This window comes from Helicoverpa armigera, chromosome 16 (genome assembly GCF_030705265.1).
Source record: "Helicoverpa armigera isolate CAAS_96S chromosome 16, ASM3070526v1, whole genome shotgun sequence".
Taxonomy (NCBI): Eukaryota; Metazoa; Arthropoda; class Insecta; order Lepidoptera; family Noctuidae; genus Helicoverpa; species Helicoverpa armigera.
Window position 1 is genome coordinate 6,692,207 of NC_087135.1, and position 19,701 is coordinate 6,711,907.

The window sequence follows — 19,701 nt, forward strand, 5'->3', positions numbered from 1 at the left end:
GTTAAGTGACTATCTAAGGACAACATTTGAATCGGTTTTCTCGGGACCCCTGGGACTGATTTCAAAAATATTTTAATTTCATGTTAAAAGTGAAGTAAGGAACCTATTTCAATCACTCCCACTACTGGGTAAATAAGACAGGCTTTGTTAAGCAACTGTTCATGTGGAATATTAGAACCGGTTTTTCTCCGGACCCCAGGGACCGATTTCAAAAATATTTGGATTTCATGTTAAGAGTGAAGTAAAGAACCTATTTTGACCACTCCCACTACTGGGAAAATGCCAAAGACTTTGTTAAGTGACTATCTAAGGAGAACATTTGAATCGGTTTTTCGCGGGACCCCTGGGACCGATTTCAAAAATATTTTAATTTCGTGTTAAGATTGAAGTAAAGAACCTACTTTGACCACTCTTACTACTGGGCAAATGGCTCAGGCCTTGTAAAGTGACTCTTCGTGGAGAATATTTGAACCGGTTTTCCTCAGGACCCCAGGGAGCGATTTCAAAAATATTTGCATTACGTGTTCAGAGTGCACTAAGGAACCCCCTGGAACTACTCCCATTGCTGGGCAAACTATGAGCCCAGACCCTGGCATTGTCCTTTCTTGTTCAAGGAGTCGGAGGCCGCATTTTATTACAATAACTAGTAGACTAGTTAACTTCCCACTGCTGAATTAGCCCTATATTAGTTATTTTAGGTTTAGGGAAATATACGAGGGCCCCGTACTCAGGCTGTTTTTAGTTGAGTTCATGATCAGGTGAGAAGTAGATACCTACTAGAAGTTTAAGATTTCTTAGGGGTCTTCTTAGCTCAGACCCCGCCTTATCTGGCACTGACATCGTCACGACCACGTCACGAAGTAGTGATGTTTGTTTATGCTTCTTCTTAATGACGGCCAGTGATTGTTTTTTCTGGTATACGGTAATAACGCCGCGAACATACCCCAAGCAAGTTCCTAGGCACATATCCCTCGTTGCCGGCGTCGTCGCGGCACCACCACCACTCGCGCTCGCTGTCGTCGCCCTTGCGCAGCACGTGCAGGCGCCCGCCCGTCTCGAACGTCAGCTCGTCCGCCCGCGCCGCCGAGTACGAGAACACCGCGTACACTAGGCCGCTGTTCATTATGCCTAGTTTTTCTTGTACACCTGGAATTATTGTTAGGTTTGGTTAGTGATATTTTGTACAGTTGTCATTATATGAATGTGTTTTCCTAAACATTTGAAATCGTGTACTTTATCATTTTGTTTTAAATACCAAGGTGGCAAAACATGCATTATTTTTTAAATTCCACCTTAAAGTTATCTCTTGTTTACATAGACATTGTGTAACACAAAATTGTTTTAATAATTCCTTTCAGGCTGATCCATACAATCCATTGATTGGGGGTTAGGTTCATTCTTAAACTATTTCTAATAGTCCAATAATGTAAGTTAAAAATTTAAGTTTTTTTCGAAAACGCCATCTGTCGGAAGTAACAACAACTGCTACAATAGATACTCACTGTAAAGATACTCGGAGCAGCCGTCGAAGCCCTCCTCGTCCTCTTCGCACTTCTCGGCCGCCGTCTCGTGGTCAGACAGCGTGGTTGCGAATATACACGCGCCTGCAAGTTACAACAACACTCGTTAGATGGCGCTGTACTAAATAATGTGCTAGGGTAATATTGAAGTTTTATGCAGGCATTGCGGGACATAGATTTTTTGGTTGTTGTAGGAATATGACAGCTGATAGACTATCGTTCTAATTCTCTGTTGTCCGAGGTTGAATCAAATATATTTATGACACTAAATAAAATGGTAAAATTTCAGATGTTGCATTCACTTACATTTCTATTTGCATTTTTAGTCAACATATTTTGAGTTCAACCTCGACATCATTTGTAAAATTAATAAGCGATTCATAAATATAGTTTTTACAGTATAAATAAAATGAAATACGTACCATTATCGACGAGGAAGCGCACCATAGCTAGGTTGTTGCAGGACGCGGCGCAGTGCAGCGGCGTCCAGCCGTCCGAGTCCTGAGCATTCACGTCGCAACCTAACTCTACCAGGAATCTGAAAATTTACCAAGAAATACTTTGTGTTAGGCAAATCTTAAACAAATAGTTTATTTAGCATGGCTTTATTCTTTGAGTTGTATGTAACAGACAGAATAGCAATAGTGTTCAGGTATTTTGTGTATTTTACTGTACTCCTGCTCTTGTTCTATACTCTCAATTTTCATGGCATGAAAAACCTTTATGACCTATATCAAACTATGTAACGTGTGACTTGGCTACCGAAACATGCCCAGAAGTCTGCAGAATAATATTATTTATAAAGAAAATATGATATAGTCTTGTTGTAATACTTACTTAACGATTTCGAAGTGCCCCGCGCAGATCGCGTTGTGTAAAGCAGTTATCCCTTCGTCATTTGCAGCGCTTGCATTCTGCACCTGAAATCAACATCATAGCAATTTACAATAATGTCAGAAATAAATTAGTCAACATGTAGTGTGGACTACAAGAAAGAAAGATACATAAAAGCAAGCCGAGGAAAACATAATATTGTCTTACAATAAATATTTAGTTTATATTCAACATACCTGTGTTGCCGTTTTCTTAACGAGTTCCAACTCGCCTTCTAAACTAGCATCCAACAGCAGCGCGAGGGGATCGAAGCTAACTCGCCTGGCTAGCGGAGCTTTGCCTCCCTGCTTCAAATTACCCTTTTTCCGCCTCAGAACATTCTCAGTGCCCTGAGAATCCTGACCGTTCAAGTCTACCGAACTAATCTGCTCCGTTATATCTGACACAACCACATCCTTACTATCTTCCTGTCCTATTGATATGTTATTGTTATTCAAAGCCCTGTCTACCTCGTCTTTCTGCTTCTTTTCTTTTAGGCCATTCTCATTAGGCATAGAATCAACTAAGTGATCCATTTCAGGGAACAAAAATGCAGGTGGCATTTCTATGCGCCGGTTCATATTGACACTGATTCCATTCTTTGCGTTACTAATATTTCTAAGTTTGGGCTGTTCGCTCATCGGTGGTTTTCTTATAGTTAAGGGGCGTGCTTTGATGATCATTTCATTGCTACTTGTACTGCTGACTGATTCTTTCTGGCTTTGTTGTTCACTATCATTTGACAGGTCTGAAGGCAAGGGTATGGTGGGCATAGGAGTAATGTTATCAGCAGATTGATTGAAGCCAACATCATTGTTCACGGACTGTCTCGGTGGTGTCTGGAATTACATAGGAATTTCTTGTTAACAATATGTCTTAATTTATTAAAAAAATATTCTGTGTGTACAGATTAGTTACAGTTGAAATGTGCTAACATTAAAAAAAATTGTATTATTACTTTCTGTGTAGATTGTGTCATGACAAATAATTAGCTACTTATGTAATACATATGTTTGTGAATACACATAGCAAGTGCACGTGATCTACATACCTTGATTGTTGGTTTTGGAGGTAAGGCTGGTTTGGGAGATTTGTCTGTACCGCTAACATCAGGCGTCGAGAGAGGCGTGCTGGCACTTTGTGGGGGTGACAACAGGATACTCTGAGACGACGCATTCTGGCCAGCGAAGGAACTCCCCGTACTTGTCGACAGTCCTGATGCCGTGTTCCTAACGATCTGGGGTTGGGAGGTCACCACATTACTAGCTACATGATTTGATGATGATACATTGATGCTTTGGGTCTGAACGGTCTGTGGTTGGACCGGTTGGATCTTTGTGGAGGATGTCTGGTAAATGGGTGACGGTTTCCCGCTTGAGACCTGAACTGATGTAGGTGCTACACTCGATACAGGTTTCTGGAATGAATGAATGATGATGATATTTACAGGTGATGTGTGATGGTGCAGCAACTGATACAAGCTTTGTATGGACACATAGTAAGTAATGATGGTTAATGACAATTAACAATATTGATTTGCCGGATCTTTATCAATATAACTCTAAAATAGTTTTGAAATCAAAGATTTCACAAGATAGATATTCAGGGTGGTGTACAATTTGGAAAAAGAGTTAGTCACAATGTGTTAGCTGTTTTAGATGTTTGTATAAACTCACCCCAAATCCAATAGAACTGCTAGCAGATGTTGTGCTGGAACCCAGACTAGGTGAGCTGCCTTTCAGCCCCTGCTGACCCTTGCCGCTGCCTTTTGAAGCTTCATTGCTCTGACTATTACTCTGACTTAGCCTATTCTGTGGATATGCATGGTTCTCCTTCCCTTCCTGATTACATCTACTTGATGAGTCGGACTTTTGCAACTGATATGTATTTTCTTGCTGATATGTAGTTTCCGTTTGACTTAGAGGTGTCGCTAGACTTTTATTCACAACCGACAGTGGCGTAGAATGTACAGTCATGTGATTAACATTAATAGCATTTTTCGCGTCTTGGTTTTCGTAGTTCTTACCATTGACTTCAGGTTTTAACTTCCCGTTCGTACTTTGAGGAAATTTAGTATTGTAAGGCAACGTTTGATACTTAGGATCTGACTTGCTCGCAGCAAATTCTGGCAGGAATTCCTGTTCGTTTATTTTCAGATCTTTATTAGTTTGGTTACTGTTCGAACTGCTCGTGCTGTTTGGACTGTACTGCGGTTGTTTCAAGTAGTCCATGTATTTGTTCTGGTCAAGCATAGACTTCTGATCGAAAGCATTGCCAATACCTTGCTGAACGTGACTAAAGTTCTCATGCTTGTTTGGATATTGCCCCTGATATTGATTATCTTGTAGCCCTTGCGAATGCGTGTAGCCGTTGAAAAGGGGATTAATCATTTGCTTTTGTTGCAAATAATGCGCTTCCTGCGTTAAATGACTCTGAATATTATCGCTTTGTGTGTGTTGTTTTAATGGCACGTTGTTTTGTATTACATTCTGCTTCATTGCCTGAAAGTTATTATTTAATTTACATAAATTTTATCATGGGTAAACTTTGAACAATAACAATGAGATTAAATTAAATTTCTTCCCGCCAAATGATGGTGTTTGTGTTGGTTTTGAAAGGTTTTGAAGTTTGATGAATTTTGACAAATGACAATGTCAAATTGACATTTACATTACTTTTTTAGCAATTCGAGACCAAGCTTTTTGGTATGCGTGTGTACAAAAAATAATGCTTTTATTTTACAGTATGTTTATATTATAAAAAACGTTGAATTAACATACTTGGAAATTGGCATTATGGCTAACGCTCTGAGCATGGGGCACATGATTATAAGGCTCGACAGCAGCAACATTTCCTCGGGCTTGTTGATTCTTTGGTTGACTATTTACTCCAGTGTTACCAGCAGAGTAGCTGGGTAACTGTTGCATAGGCGTTGGATTCGTGGCCCTAAAAATAAAAAAAACAATGTAAAATAAATAATAGTTTTAATAATAACTGGCCCAGAGTCTATTGGGTTTCCCGACTTTTGTTTCGCACAACAAAAAGAAGGACGAAAACACACTCACCGAGAAGCTAAAATTTTAAACACTTTTAGTCAGGTAATTTTGTAGTGAATAAAGTTGGAACTACCGAAAATGATGATTTATCTTTCCTCCAGTTTTTTGCAGGTCGACAGGCTTCAAGTTTCAAACCAACCTTTGTTGCTGTGGCTGTCGATGTGCGGCTGCCAGCTGCCTGTTCAAGGCCCTCTTCCTCAGAAGGCGCGCCTGCAGTTCGGAAACGCGACGGTCAATGCTGCGCATCTCCTCCTGCCGCGCGCCCAGCGCTGCTCTTTGAGCCGACAGTCTGCCGTTCTGTTGCTCGTTCAGCTTGTTGCGGTACTGGAATTCAAAGTTGAAGGATTACATTATTATTTTTATAACATAAGCTAACAATATACAGGGTATCAGGGTAGATATAGGACGCGCCAATTCAGCATACGTTTTGCAGACAAAAATGATGATAACTGAAAAAAAAAGAGGAGCCAGGCGTACCTGCTTACGTGATAGGTAACTGATAATAGTTACAGAGCGTTTCACACAATTATAACATTAAGCGCCATACGATTCACGTTCGACTCGATTCGACTGATATCCAGTCCCGACTCGATTACGATTGAAGCGTATGTGGCATTCCGCTATTTTTTCTTTGAAATAAACGTTTTTATCCTTTTCTGTCATTCAATAATGAATCGTTTTGTCTGCAAATGATTTACGATTGCAAAATGATTGTACAGCAAACTACCGTATAGACCAAAATCACCAAAATAGCAGACCAATCGCACACCAATCAAATGTCAATCGAATACGATTGGTCTTTTATTAGTAGCAGAATGCCCGATATGGGTAAAAGTGCTATTGCGATCATATTGCGATTCGTTTTCTATTCGATTTTGACATTATTAACTTAGGAGAATCGGGGCCCAGATATTTAAGTAGGTATTGTGGTTGAATTAAATTAAATTGCAGCATCACCAGTATATACTTGGTAAGTACATAAAATAGCATAGAGTACATTATTACACAACGGTTAATGTTCCCACAGTTGACTTTCCTATTTACGCGAATGACTATAATAATAATGGCTTTGATGAAGGTAGAACAGCCTATCATTAGATAGTGCTTACGCTTTGTCACGGTCTTTACCTTTACAGTGTTAGGTACCTAAGTACCGCATGGGAAGTACCTTCCTAACCGTATCTAGACTGTTGACTATGATAAAACTACTTACAGGCAGTTAGTTATTATATGTATTTAGGTATCTAAGTATTCATTGTGTCAAAATTAATCGTTTCAACTAACCAACTAAAATGATCTCAAAAGCGATTTAGGTACTACCTAATTGATTAAAAACGTTCCAATAGTTCCAATATTGATTTCAATAACAGTAAACCTTATTTTAAAGAAATCGCTCGTATTTATTTTAAATGCCAGTAAATCGCACAGCAGTTAATGGTCTCCTGGGAAGTATGGCCGGCTTATTGCAATATCTAGTCGGAAACTGAGAATTTAAGATCAAAATAATTATTATTGCCTTAAAAGCTGTCCCCCGATACTTAAGCGGTTTTATAATTAAAATTCATAGTTCATCGGCTATACATTTAACATTAGCTACCTTCCATAACAATTTTAGGCGATAATGAGTGTGGATGTACTAATAGCCAGTTTCTAAGCCTATGCCAGAAGTTACCTACTCCATATTTTTTTAAGACAAACTGAATAGATAAAGTTCCGGTAAAGGTACTCATAAACTGGTCATAGGAAAACCATGTTTCATTTCTCATTACAGAGGATTATCAAAACATCAAACAAAAAGTTCTACAATTGTCTATGGGAAATCTTTTTCACGCAGTGATCAATCCCGAATCATTATACCCCTGATTTATCTATCCACGAATCCATTCTTGAGCTGAATCAGTTCCAAGCGGATGACTTTTTCCATGCCAATAGATTTTCTGGTCAACATTAAGAGCAATTTGTATTTTTCGTTTCATATAGGGTTTAACGGAAAGAAAAAGCAAACTACGTGGAAGAGCAGAAAGCTGGTGCGTTTTATTTTTCTTTTATTGTTTGTTAAGCTTTGTTCATTGGCTTTTGAGTTACGCGGTTGATTAGGCATTGAACTTTTGGGTATGACCCCGACGATGGTATTAAATCACTTGAGTAGATACCAAGTCTTCAATAAGTACGTAATTTGACATTATATTTCTTTTTATAAATTATCTGTAGCAGGTACAAGCACAGATTACGTACAAGCTAGGTTCCCTGTCAGTTGACATCGTGGACAGTTGCCATAATACAAAATATTGATAGTAATGATTTTCTAAACAACATGTTTTATGAAAACTCGGTAGCTAGGTCATCCGCATCTACATAATTAATAATTCCTGGTCGATATCGATCGATACGAATAGCGTGGGAACATAAACCCTCTTATTATAAAAACTGCCGCAAGTAGTGGTTTAAACCCGACTGAAGACGTCTTGGTTTGTTACGGTACTTACGATAGTCTTTACATCCTTATTACAAAACGTAGACTAAGAGAAGACTGTCTAGTACTTCGATTTGTCTATGGTTCAAATAATATCCACAGATTATAAGCAACAAATATTTAAATCATTCGTTCAATCGTTCCGAATTCTATGCGCCGTTCCTTTTTACATTATTTTGTTAAGTCTATTTTGATGAAAAATAAATAACTATGATAATAAAAAAAATATCTCTGCAGTTGAAAATATTACTTTTTATTATTTAAAGGTAATTTTATATTTCTAGTATCTTTTAACGATATACATGATCCAATTATTCTCTTTTAAACAACTATCGAGTTTGCGCGTATAACGGAACGTCAGCGCGCGTATCCGAGTTATGTTTTGTTTTTAGGTTAGAAATAATTTGGATTATTTTCATCCCGATTTAAATGATTAAATAAGACGTTGTGCATCTAATTAGAACCTCTTCAAAATTAAGTGCACAATAACTTGCACACAGAATATCGTGTGCATTAAATTACCAAAAGAAAATGAAACATTTGAAACAACATAAAAGTAGAAAATTATATTTTATTCCGATGTCTATTTATACAGTCAAATGCACTGATACACGTTGGACACTGTTCTTCATCACACAATCTTGTTCCCTTTCTCATCTAGGCATTTTTGTACATTTTAGCAAGCTTCCAGTCTTTTACAAACATTGCATATTACTGGCAGAGATACGGCGAGCAAAAGGCCAAAATAGTCTTGAATCTGTAAAATAAACAGTAGACTGTATGATAATCCGATATATTTTCGGAGTTTCATCAAAATCTATGTGGTAGTTTTTGCGTGGAACATAAACAAACATCCATAATAAAAACTTTGACTCTTATACAATTAATTAGGATGTTTTGGCAACCTACTTGCACTGTAAAGGCTACTTACTTTATGGCGCAGCCCAGTTGAGCATCATAGGATCATCCTGGATTATCATCATGCATTCAATTGACTATTATTTCGAAAAACGTAAATCGATATTTATATCGAAAATTGTCGTCAGGTAATTTGAAGAGATTTTGTCGATGACGCATTCTGTTGGGTCCCCGGACACTCTCAATAGTATTCTAACACATCCAAGTATTCCAAATCACACATATTTATATCCACTTTCGTTTTTTTCATCACAAAACAAATAACCTCAAAAGTAAATAATGTCGGAATTTGACGTTTGTCGACTAAGTACTGCAGTTAAACTAGGGGGCTCGATGGTTTATCTTTTGTACTACAGATAGTAATAGGACTTGCGATAAACTGCGTTTTGTAATAACGTTTTTTCAAGGTCGTACTTAAAGGTGGATTAAAGGTAGTACAAAAGCCGATACTTATTTAATACCGCGTTTTATAATAAGAGGGAAACAGTTGATGCACAATGCTTTACTTTTTATTAGTTCGCTTTACCCGTCCATTGTTAGCGTTATGGGTAATTTTTTTGTACGATGAAATGTAGGTGGTATATCTACCTGTGGTAAAGGTGGATCTTGTCTAAGAGCAGATATATTTTTTTTTTATGTTCAGAATCAATATTATAAGCGTGACTCAAAGTAAATTAACTAACCTCTACATAAAATCTGATTAGTTAATTTACTTAACTATGCACAAAACCAGCATATCTCGTCTAGTATTCAACCTCACTTTTAATACAAAACACGGCAAAAAAAATCGCATGCCCTAATTATAAAGCACCCTCCAGTTCTTTAAATAGAATGACTTATGAAAATTAAGGTCTCAGTCGAGAGGAATCCTTCTCCTTAGGGACTTAATAATACATCTGATCCAACTGTGCGGGACGGACGTAGCTCAGAAGCAGGTACTATGGGGTGGCTTCGAGACGTTGACGCCCCGTCGGTCGCTGGTTCTTGGACGTCTGGGCGAGTGGACTGTATTTACGATGTGGCGAGAAACAGGAATTTCAGAAACAAGAATACGTTTAGACGGGTTTTAGACTTTCTGCTACTATAGGTTCAGGAATGCCGGTGAAATAATAAGTCTTCATATATTTTTCAGGAGTCTTGAAGGGACGAGCTTCGACGTACTTACCATACTACAATTACACTATTTACTTTTCACTATTTACTTGTTATACTATCAAAAATCTATACCGATGACTACGATTTGTACGGCGGCGCTTGCGCACCGAATGAGCTCGAAACTTTACCGTGACGAGCACCTCGATTTCTCGTCCCTCCGACCAACTCAGTTTTATTGACCTTTCAATTTAACAGCCGTATTACAAACAATTGGTACATGATATCATTACAGGACACATAGCGTCAGACGCCCCATGACGTGCGCTACTGAACTATACCACACACACCCTGCATACCTTAAGGGCTGAAATACTATAACCGAATAACTATAAAAAACTATGTGAAATCGACCCTTGGGTGGAGACTATCTTGAGATAAAAAACAAACTATGGGGGTTATCTCAATACGAAAGGTAGTGTGTGTTAGGGCATTTCATGGGCTATCTGGCGACAGTAATCCTAACAATGTGACCTAAGCCCTAGTATTGTTTATTTGCATGTGAAATGAAAGTCAAAACACAAACATTATTTATTGTTCTATAACTTAAACTATTAACAATATTTCTATAAATTAAGTTATTTTCTATACAATGGGACCTAGGCTTTCAGTTAAACACTATTTCACTAATGAAAGTCTAGGATTTTTTGCTATCAAGAAATGTTTACATGGGTAAATCAGGCCTTAAACGGCAGAACTATTAGGTTTATTATACATAATTAGATAGGTTAAGGTTACCGCTACAAAACTATTACAATTTGGTATCAAAAAACACTATAATTTACAAATTAAAGCACTATCAAAATCTGAACAGAATTCTATAACAATTTAGAAGGAGGGTGCACGTGAAAAACATACCTTGGCGCGGCTCACGGCACTTTTTGCTCATTACCCTCATCACAAAATTGTTAGAGTATAAATAGTAACGCGCATACACGAACACTCAGGCATTATGATTTTGCACTCGCGGCGCACGGATGCGTCTGTCGCGAACATCTCTCCCGCCGTGCGGCAGAGCGTAGGCACTATCACTTTCACTTTCACTATCACTATTCAGTCTATTAAATGATGACACGATGACACGATGTAGGGACTCGAAGCGTTGACCCGTAGCGATGACCCGCAGCGATGACTCGTGGCTCTGGCTCGCAGCGATGCCGCATCTCCGGTGAGCGACGGCGCGGCGATAGCGCGAGGGCGCCGCGACGCCGGTGATGCCGCACTGCCCGGTTACTTAGGCAGCGGCACGAGTTTCTTCGTCGGACGCTTTAGAATGCCACCTGCGGTGCGCACGTCAGCGGTCCGAACTTCACCATCAGCGCCCGGGTAGACGGCCACAACCCGGCCTCGCGGCCAGGTGTTGCGAGGCAGGTTGCCGTCGGCGATGAGAACGGGGTCGCCCAGCTGCAGCGCGGGGCCGCGGGCGTGCGGCTCCCGCCGGTATTGGAGCTCGGGCAGGTACTCGCGCACCCAGCGGCGCCAGAACATGTCGGCGAGTATCTGGGCGCGCCGCCAGTGCTTCTTGCTGTCGATGTCTCGCTCGTCGAACGTGCCGGGGCTCGGCAGGCGTGCCGAGCCGCCCAGCAGGAAATGGTTCGGTGTGATGGACTCGTCGTCGTCGCCGCTCACAGATACGTGGGTGAGCGGCCGGCTGTTGACGACGTACTCGACCTCGCAGAGCAGCGTCGCGAGGACCTCCTCGCGTGGGTGGCGCTCGTGCAGCGTGGCGCCTAGCGCGGTCTTAACGCACCGCACTAAGCGCTCCCAAGCGCCTCCCATGAAAGGCGCGGAAGGCGTGATGAAGCGCCAGGCGATGCCGCGTCGGCTGGCCTCCTCCTGGCAGGCCTCACGCAGCTCACGGTCAGCACCGTGCATGTTGGTGCCGTTGTCGGAGTAGATTTCGGTGGGACAGCCGCGTCGCGCTGCGAACCTGCGCAGCGCCAACACAGCTGAGTCCGCGCTGAGGCTGTGCGCGATCTCGAGATGAACTGCCCTCGTTGTGAGACACGTGAACAGCGCCACGTATCGCTTATGATGCTGACGACCGACGGTGACTGACAGCGGGCCGAAATAATCAAGCCCGGTGTATGTGAACGGCCTGCGGTGATGAGCTAGGCGTGTCTTCGGGTGGTCGCCGGTTGCCGGCGTCGGCGCGCGCGCGCGACGTATGCGGCAGTGCAGGCAGCGCGCGATAACTTGCTTGACTGTCGGGCGCAGGCGCACAATCCAGTAGTGCTGTCTGACCTCATTCACGACGAGCTCGGTGCCGCTGTGTTGTAGGCTACGGTGTGTCCAATCTATATATAGCTGTGTAATACGGTGATCGCCGTCTAACACAGGTGGACTCTTCACGCTTTTAGCGACTTTGTCTACAGCAGCCATGCGGCTTCGCAGTACTATAACTCCGTCGTTTAGTTCTATGCGCAGCGGGTACAGTCGGCTACTACTTGCGACTGTTTCGTTGCTCTCGAGACTGGCTATTTCTTGTTTAAAGGCTTCCTGTTGCACCACACGAACTAACAGCTTCTCTGCTCTTTGAATGTATGTCGCGTCCAATATAATAAACTGGCGTGTGTATATTTGGGCGCGCGCAGCTTCGGCGGGCGCGCGGGGCGCTCGCACCGCTCTCGACCAATCAGGATCGTTTTCTTTGTTTTTTCTTGTTCGTTTGTAGAACGTTTTTTCTGTATGTTGTTTTTTACACAACGCTATAAACTGTAGTACTCTGGCTGTGGCGCGCAGCAATCGTTCCCATCTTGAAAATCGAACGGGGTCGGGAACGACGTCTATGAGGTTTGCTGCGCCCGCTTGTATGAGCGTGACTGTTTTTTCCTCGCCTGTCGGTTGACTGTCAGCTGGTGACTCGGTCGGCCATGTCGATGGGTCGTCGTAGAGGAACTTAGGGCCGCGGTACCACTCGTGGTCGGTGTGAAAATGCGTCGGGACGTCGCGGGTGGCGGCGTCGGCTATGTTGCTTTTTGTAGGCACCCAGCGCCACTCTTCGACTCTGCTATTTTCCTCTATGGCGGCCAAGCGATGTGCGACGAACGGCTTGTACGATCTGGCTCCTTTTCTTATCCATGTCAAAACGGTTCTGCTGTCACTCCAGTAGGTCACGGAGGCGGGCTTGACGTTGTGTTCGTATATCACTGCGGCTGCGACGCGCGTACCCATCACCGCGGCTTGCAGCTCGAGGCGCGGTATTGACAGCAGCTTCAGCGGCGCCACCTTCGCCTTCGCCATGACGAGGCTGACGTGCACGTTGTTGTCACGGGTCGTTGACCTCCAGTACACCGCTGTAGCGTAGGCCTTCTCACTGGCGTCGGTGAACACGTGTACTTGTATTTCTGTAGCCTCGCTGTACCCAGGATAACAGCGCGGTATGTTTACGTTCTTCAGCTGTTCGAGATGACTTATCCACGCCCTCCACTGGCTTGACAGTTCTTCATCGAGAGGTTGATCCCAGTCGACTCCCCGCCTCCAGGCTTCTTGTAGTATTTGTTTCGCCCTGATGGTTATAGGTGAGGCGAGGCCCAGCGGGTCGTATAGCGACATAACTATTTTGAGCGCCTCTCTCTTGGTGGGCGTTTCCTTGTCGAGCAGGCCAGTAGGTAGGCGCGCGAGTTTTAAGTTGAAGCTCAGCTCGTCTGTGTGTGGCTTCCATATCACGCCGAGTACTTTCTCTATGTTTTCTATATTTCCAAGATTAACAATCTGTGTTGTTTCTTGGCCCGGTACTAATTCACGCAGCACTTCTTCGCTGTTGGATACCCATTTCGTTAGGTCGAAGCGCGCTTTACTATGTATTTCTTGTACTATCTTGATTGTGCGCGTCGCCTCTTCTGTACTTCTGAAGCTATCCAGGTAATCGTCCATGTAATGATTCTTGACTATTGCTTCTACCGCTTCTGGGTGTTCGTTCGCATAGCGTTTAGCGTTCCAGTTCTTAGCGAATATTGCTGTACACGGTGAACTTGCTGCGCCGAATATTATTGACGTCATTCGGTACTCTTCCGGCGCCCCCTCCCGCCGCTCTCCTCGCCACAGATATCGGAGAGCGTCTCTGTCTTCTGGCTTTACTTTCACCTGCATAAACATTTCAGTAATATCTCCGGAGACGGCGACGCGGTGACGTCGGAATCGCATCATCACGCCGGGCAGCGACTGCAGCAAGTCCGGACCCGTGAGCAGGTAGTCGTTCAGTGACATCCCTCTTGTCTTCGCTGCTGCGTCGTGAACTATACGAAGCTTCTCCGGTTTCATAGGGTTGAAGACGTCGAAGTGCGGCAGGTACCACGTTCTTCCCGGTGTACGTTCATTTCTCTGCGTAGCCCTTTTCTATTAGTGAATCCATCTGCGCCATATATCTAGTCTTCAGAGCAGGATTCTTATCGAGTTTTTTCTCTATTGATACGAGTCTATTCATCGCAGTCGCGTAGCTGTCCGGCATCTGTATCTCGTCACTCCTCCATAGCAACGCAGTCTGAAGACGTCCATCTTCCAACTGTACTATACTGCGTTGTAATATATCTTCCGCTCTCTTCTCTGGGTCAGAAGCTGGTCGGCATGGGTTGATGATGAGTGACTCGAGTGCGAAGTATTCACGAAGTTGCTTGTCTATGCTTTCCTCGGCGCTGTTTAGCTGATTGACGTAGTGCACCTGCTGTCCCAGAATCCTAGTGCGGGCACCGTGCAGCACCCAGCCCAAGGGAGTTAACGATGCTATCGGCTGATGCTGGGGCCCTCTTCTGATGTCTGTTGCTAGGAGCAGATGCCAGTTGTCTTGCCCGATGATAATCTTCGGCGTCCCTGCGTTGTACGTCAGCTGATCTGCCAGGTCAAACAGGTGCTTGCAGTCAGCGATGTCATCCTTGCTGATTGACTGCGGCGACAGATGCAAGCGTGGTATGGTGCGCGCCCTGAACGGTATCTTCTTCCTATGGCAAGTCGATAGCGTGAGGTCAACTCTCTTCGACGTGGGCGTGTCGATAGTCACGTCGCTGATGGCGCCTATTTTCATCGGCTCGACTGGTCCCTCTGCACCGATCATGTCTGCTAGCTCTTCGTCAATCAGTGACACGGTTGAGCCGTCATCCAGCAGTGCGTAGGTGCGCACTTCTCCCGCCGGTCCGGACAGTTGCACCGGAACGATTTTCAGGAACGCTTGATTTGTGTGGTTGCGTGAACTTGCGACTATTTCTTGCGCTTCTTGTGCAACTTCAGTAGTGCTCGCCTTCTTCTTGTAGTGAAGCAGATGATGGTGTGATGCTGTGCAGCCCTCGATTCCACATCTCTTCTTCTGACATCTGTGTCCGTGCTGACGATGGCGGAGGCAGCGGAAGCACATGTTGTGCTGCTTGGCTAGTTCCCACTTCTTGTCCGCAGAAGCCTTCACGAACTTGTGGCAGTCTAGCGATCGGTGACCATCCATCTCGCAGATGCGGCACTTCGATGCGGGCTTCTTGTCTATAGTGGTGTGTGTTCTCTGCGTCACACGTCTAAGTCCAGTAGCTTCACTGATGTTTTCAGGCGGTGCAAACGCGCTGCAGTAGCGAGCTTGTTCGGTGATGAAGTCGCTGAAGAGACTCAAGTCCGGCGTTGACTGGTACTTCTCAGTATATGTCTTGTACCACTGTACACGTAGCGAGTTCGGCAGCTTCTCTGTGAGGATGCGCATAAGCTCGGCGTTCATGAGGTAGTGTTCCTTTTTCAGCGCTCGCAGTGTGACGATGCCACTTCGTACACGGCTGGCGAAAGTGCAGATGTCCTTCGGTGCTTCTCCGCAGCGTGGCAGCCCGCGCAGTCTGTCTGTCTCCGCTTGCGCTATTGAATCGGGGCGGCCGAACTGAAGCTCCAACTCCTTCATGATGTCATCCGGCCTGGCGTTGCCGATAAGCTCGGAACTAACTGTATCAAGCGCTCTTCCTCGCAGGCTTCTTCTCAGCCTCGCCGTATTTTCCACATCGTTGAAATATGGTCGCGTTGTCTCATAGATGGCGCGGAACGATAGCCATTCTGTATGCAATCCACTAAAGTTCGGCAGCGTCATGATGACTTTCGATGCAGCAGGGTTGTGGTACACCGGTTTCTCTTCGCTTCTATTGCCGGCTAGCGATGCGATGGCGGAGGTGAGCTCCGTGATAAACGGACGGAGCCCTTCACCCCCTGCAGTATCTTCAACTGGTTTCTTCATTGATGGAAGGGCTTCAGTATCTATGGTCTTCGAGGGGGGGGGCTTTGGTTTGTCCAGGGTACCCCGCAGTCTATGTCCTCCCTCGGCGGCGGCGTCTCTTCCAGGAGCAGTACTTATTCCACGCAGGACCGGATTCACTATAACCGCGGAGGGGGGGGGCTCGGGTAGGTCCAGGGTATCTGGTGGTCTATGTCCTCCCTCAGCGGCGGCGTCTCTTCCAGGAGCAGTACTTATTCCACGCAGGACCGGATTCACTATAACCGCGGAGGGGCTCGGGTAGGTCCAGGGTATCTGGTGGTCTATGTCCTCCCTCAGCGGCGGCGTCCTGCGGGTCTGGTTCCGGAGCTTCCTCCAACCAGGAACGGATGTACTCTTCATTGGAATTTCTATCATCCATATAATCGTCGTCCGATTCTTCCTCGGCCCTCTGAAGTGCTATTTGCGCTAGCTCCAACTTAATCTTCAATAAGTCTTCACGCGCATTTCTAATTTTTCTATTTGATGCCGTCGATCTGTGCGACGGTGCCTTAAGTTCGGTACGGGCGTCAACCCGGGTAGTCAACGGTACAGCTCGGTTGTATGTCTTGTCGCAAGCCTTCAGTGTTCCTTCTGAACTATATTCTTCAGCACTGGTTCCAGGCGGCCTCAGTGATGACGACGCTTCAGTCTGCATCAACGACGACGGCGCTGGTCGCTCTTCACCCCTCGCGGGTAGGGGCGCGGTCGGTCTTCACCTTGCGGGGCAGGGGGCAGGGCGGCGCCTCACTTCCCCTCAGCTGCGGGGCAGGGTATCTTCACCCCTCGGGGAGGGGCTGCTCACTCCCTCGGTGGTGGTTGGAGAGAACGGCGGCTGGTCGTGCACGATGGGGGGTGTGCGGCGGCCCGGTCTGGCGTCGATGATCCAAGCTTGAGCGGCTCTTCCTTGCGATCTTGTCACAGGCATACTCGCTGTTTACAACTCTTCAGTATCTTCAGCTGAAGTTCCTGGCTCGCTTCCCAGGCGATCCGGGTCGCAAGGACCAAACGGATGTGCGGGACGGACGTAGCTCAGAAGCAGGTACTATGGGGTGGCTTCGAGACGTTGACGCCCCGTCGGTCGCTGGTTCTTGGACGTCTGGGCGAGTGGACTGTATTTACGATGTGGCGAGAAACAGGAATTTCAGAAACAAGAATACGTTTAGACGGGTTTTAGACTTTCTGCTACTATAGGTTCAGGAATGCCGGTGAAATAATAAGTCTTCATATATTTTTCAGGAGTCTTGAAGGGACGAGCTTCGACGTACTTACCATACTACAATTACACTATTTACTTTTCACTATTTACTTGTTATACTATCAAAATCTATACCGATGACTACGATTTGTACGGCGGCGCTTGCGCACCGAATGAGCTCGAAACTTTACCGTGACGAGCACCTCGATTTCTCGTCCCTCCGACCAACTCAGTTTTATTGACCTTTCAATTTAACAGCCGTATTACAAACAATTGGTACATGATATCATTACAGGACACATAGCGTCAGACGCCCCATGACGTGCGCTACTGAACTATACCACACACACCCTGCATACCTTAAGGGCTGAAATACTATAACCGAATAACTATAAAAAACTATGTGAAATCGGCCCTTGGGTGGAGACTATCTTGAGATAAAAAACAAACTATGGGGGTTATCTCAATACGAAAGGTAGTGTGTGTTAGGGCATTTCATGGGCTATCTGGCGACAGTAATCCTAACAATGTGACCTAAGCCCTAGTATTGTTTATTTGCATGTGAAATGAAAGTCAAAACACAAACATTATTTATTGTTCTATAACTTAAACTATTAACAATATTTCTATAAATTAAGTTATTTTCTATACAATGGGACCTAGGCTTTCAGTTAAACACTATTTCACTAATGAAAGTCTAGGATTTTTTGCTATCAAGAAATGTTTACATGGGTAAATCAGGCCTTAAACGGCAGAACTATTAGGTTTATTATACATAATTAGATAGGTTAAGGTTACCGCTACAAAACTATTACAATTTGGTATCAAAAAACACTATAATTTACAAATTAAAGCACTATCAAAATCTGAACAGAATTCTATAACAATTTAGAAGGAGGGTGCACGTGAAAAACATACCTTGGCGCGGCTCACGGCACTTTTTGCTCATTACCCTCATCACAAAATTGTTAGAGTATAAATAGTAACGCGCATACACGAACACTCAGGCATTATGATTTTGCACTCGCGGCGCACGGATGCGTCTGTCGCGAACACCAACATTTCTGCGAGACTGCCAGCAGTAATTTGGAACAATGTAAAAGTTAATAAAGGATTTTAATCTTTCTTGTCAACCTAGTATGTATATGTAAATAACAACATTGATTTATTAGGATATTTTCAGCACATAGGTATGTGTCCTCTTTTAAACCATTCTTTATTTGAAAACTGGATTTGGCTGGACTGGCAACTCAGAGAAAAAAAAAGTTAAACTAAGCTATGATTGAAAAAATATCAATTTTCTATTCAAATTATGGGCATCAATATTTGAAAAACGAAGTGGTTACATTTACAGAATAAAGCGGCCATCCCGACGATTCGCGTCGCAGGCTCTATTGACTCAACGAAGAGATGTGGACACGATTTTCCTTTTCAATTCTACGTTTTTTCTTAAATAAGTAACTCAGTTACATTCTGTCTTTATTCCCTTAATTCTGGGTAGCTGGCGTTAATGCTAGAAATCTCATCAAGCAGGTAATTCGGTAGATTGACAACGTAAATTGAGACAACGAGGGAATTAAACAGCTAAGATCCTAAGTGAGGATATTAATCTGATGCAGGGGTATCGCCTTCGGGGAGTCCGTTGTAATTACTTCGTAGGGATATCAAGTACCTAAATGTACTTTTGTAATATAGTTTTATGATTGTTTCGATTGTTATTTCTATGTTGTATTGTTGTGTGTCGTTTTGTAAATTGTATTTAAGTAGGTATATTGCTATTAGATTCATTCCGTCAATAATATAAATGATAGGTAATACTAGCGTGCTCTTTTGTTTCGATAACTTTGGGTCTCTTTGATACAAAATAAAAACTTCATTGCTCTTTTACCTACCTAACCATGTAAAAAGTTGAACATATATCTTGATCCTTACTAAATAATTTATGTAAGTCAAAGATTACCTATTTATCACAAAGAAACTTCTCATTGAAATCCGATCCACCTTGCATAAATAACATAGAACTCGAAAAAGGGCAGAAAAAGGTCCAGTTTACGAAATAAACGACATAAATTGAAACGGGTACAGGCAGACTAACTTGATTTACTCTAATACCGACCTTTCGTCCTCGACCCACTTGTAGTATTATCGTTATTTCAGTCACTTCACAACACTTAATTTAAACGTTCACTGCTTCGTCAATGATTCACAACACTATAGTTTTTTTTTTCTAAGGTCAATGGGTGAGCTCTAGGCCGGTTGAATGCCGCGTCGGTAACTAAATTGTCAAATTGGACTGAATCAAA

The 19,701-nt window shown here is 43.6% G+C and overlaps 1 protein-coding gene across 11 annotated transcripts in view; it reads right to left on the reverse strand.

The window, feature by feature from the left end:
• LOC110378740 (apoptosis-stimulating of p53 protein 1) overlaps positions 1 to 19,701 on the reverse strand; it is a 262,519-nt gene that overhangs the window by 24,743 nt on the left and 218,075 nt on the right. For 10 of the 11 annotated variants that reach the window (XM_064038435.1, XM_064038434.1, XM_064038439.1 and 7 more), the window contains 9 exons: positions 5,589 to 5,773; positions 5,174 to 5,339; positions 4,070 to 4,894; positions 3,445 to 3,810; positions 2,591 to 3,232; positions 2,358 to 2,440; positions 1,943 to 2,058; positions 1,503 to 1,604; positions 944 to 1,146 (listed from right to left, as the gene is read on the reverse strand). In XM_064038435.1, coding sequence (XP_063894505.1) covers positions 944 to 1,146; positions 1,503 to 1,604; positions 1,943 to 2,058; positions 2,358 to 2,440; positions 2,591 to 3,232; positions 3,445 to 3,810; positions 4,070 to 4,894; positions 5,174 to 5,339; positions 5,589 to 5,773 — 2,688 coding nt within the window. The remainder of the gene's footprint in view (positions 1 to 943; positions 1,147 to 1,502; positions 1,605 to 1,942; positions 2,059 to 2,357; positions 2,441 to 2,590; positions 3,233 to 3,444; positions 3,811 to 4,069; positions 4,895 to 5,173; positions 5,340 to 5,588; positions 5,774 to 19,701) is intronic. The other variant, XM_064038433.1, reaches the window with a different exon arrangement.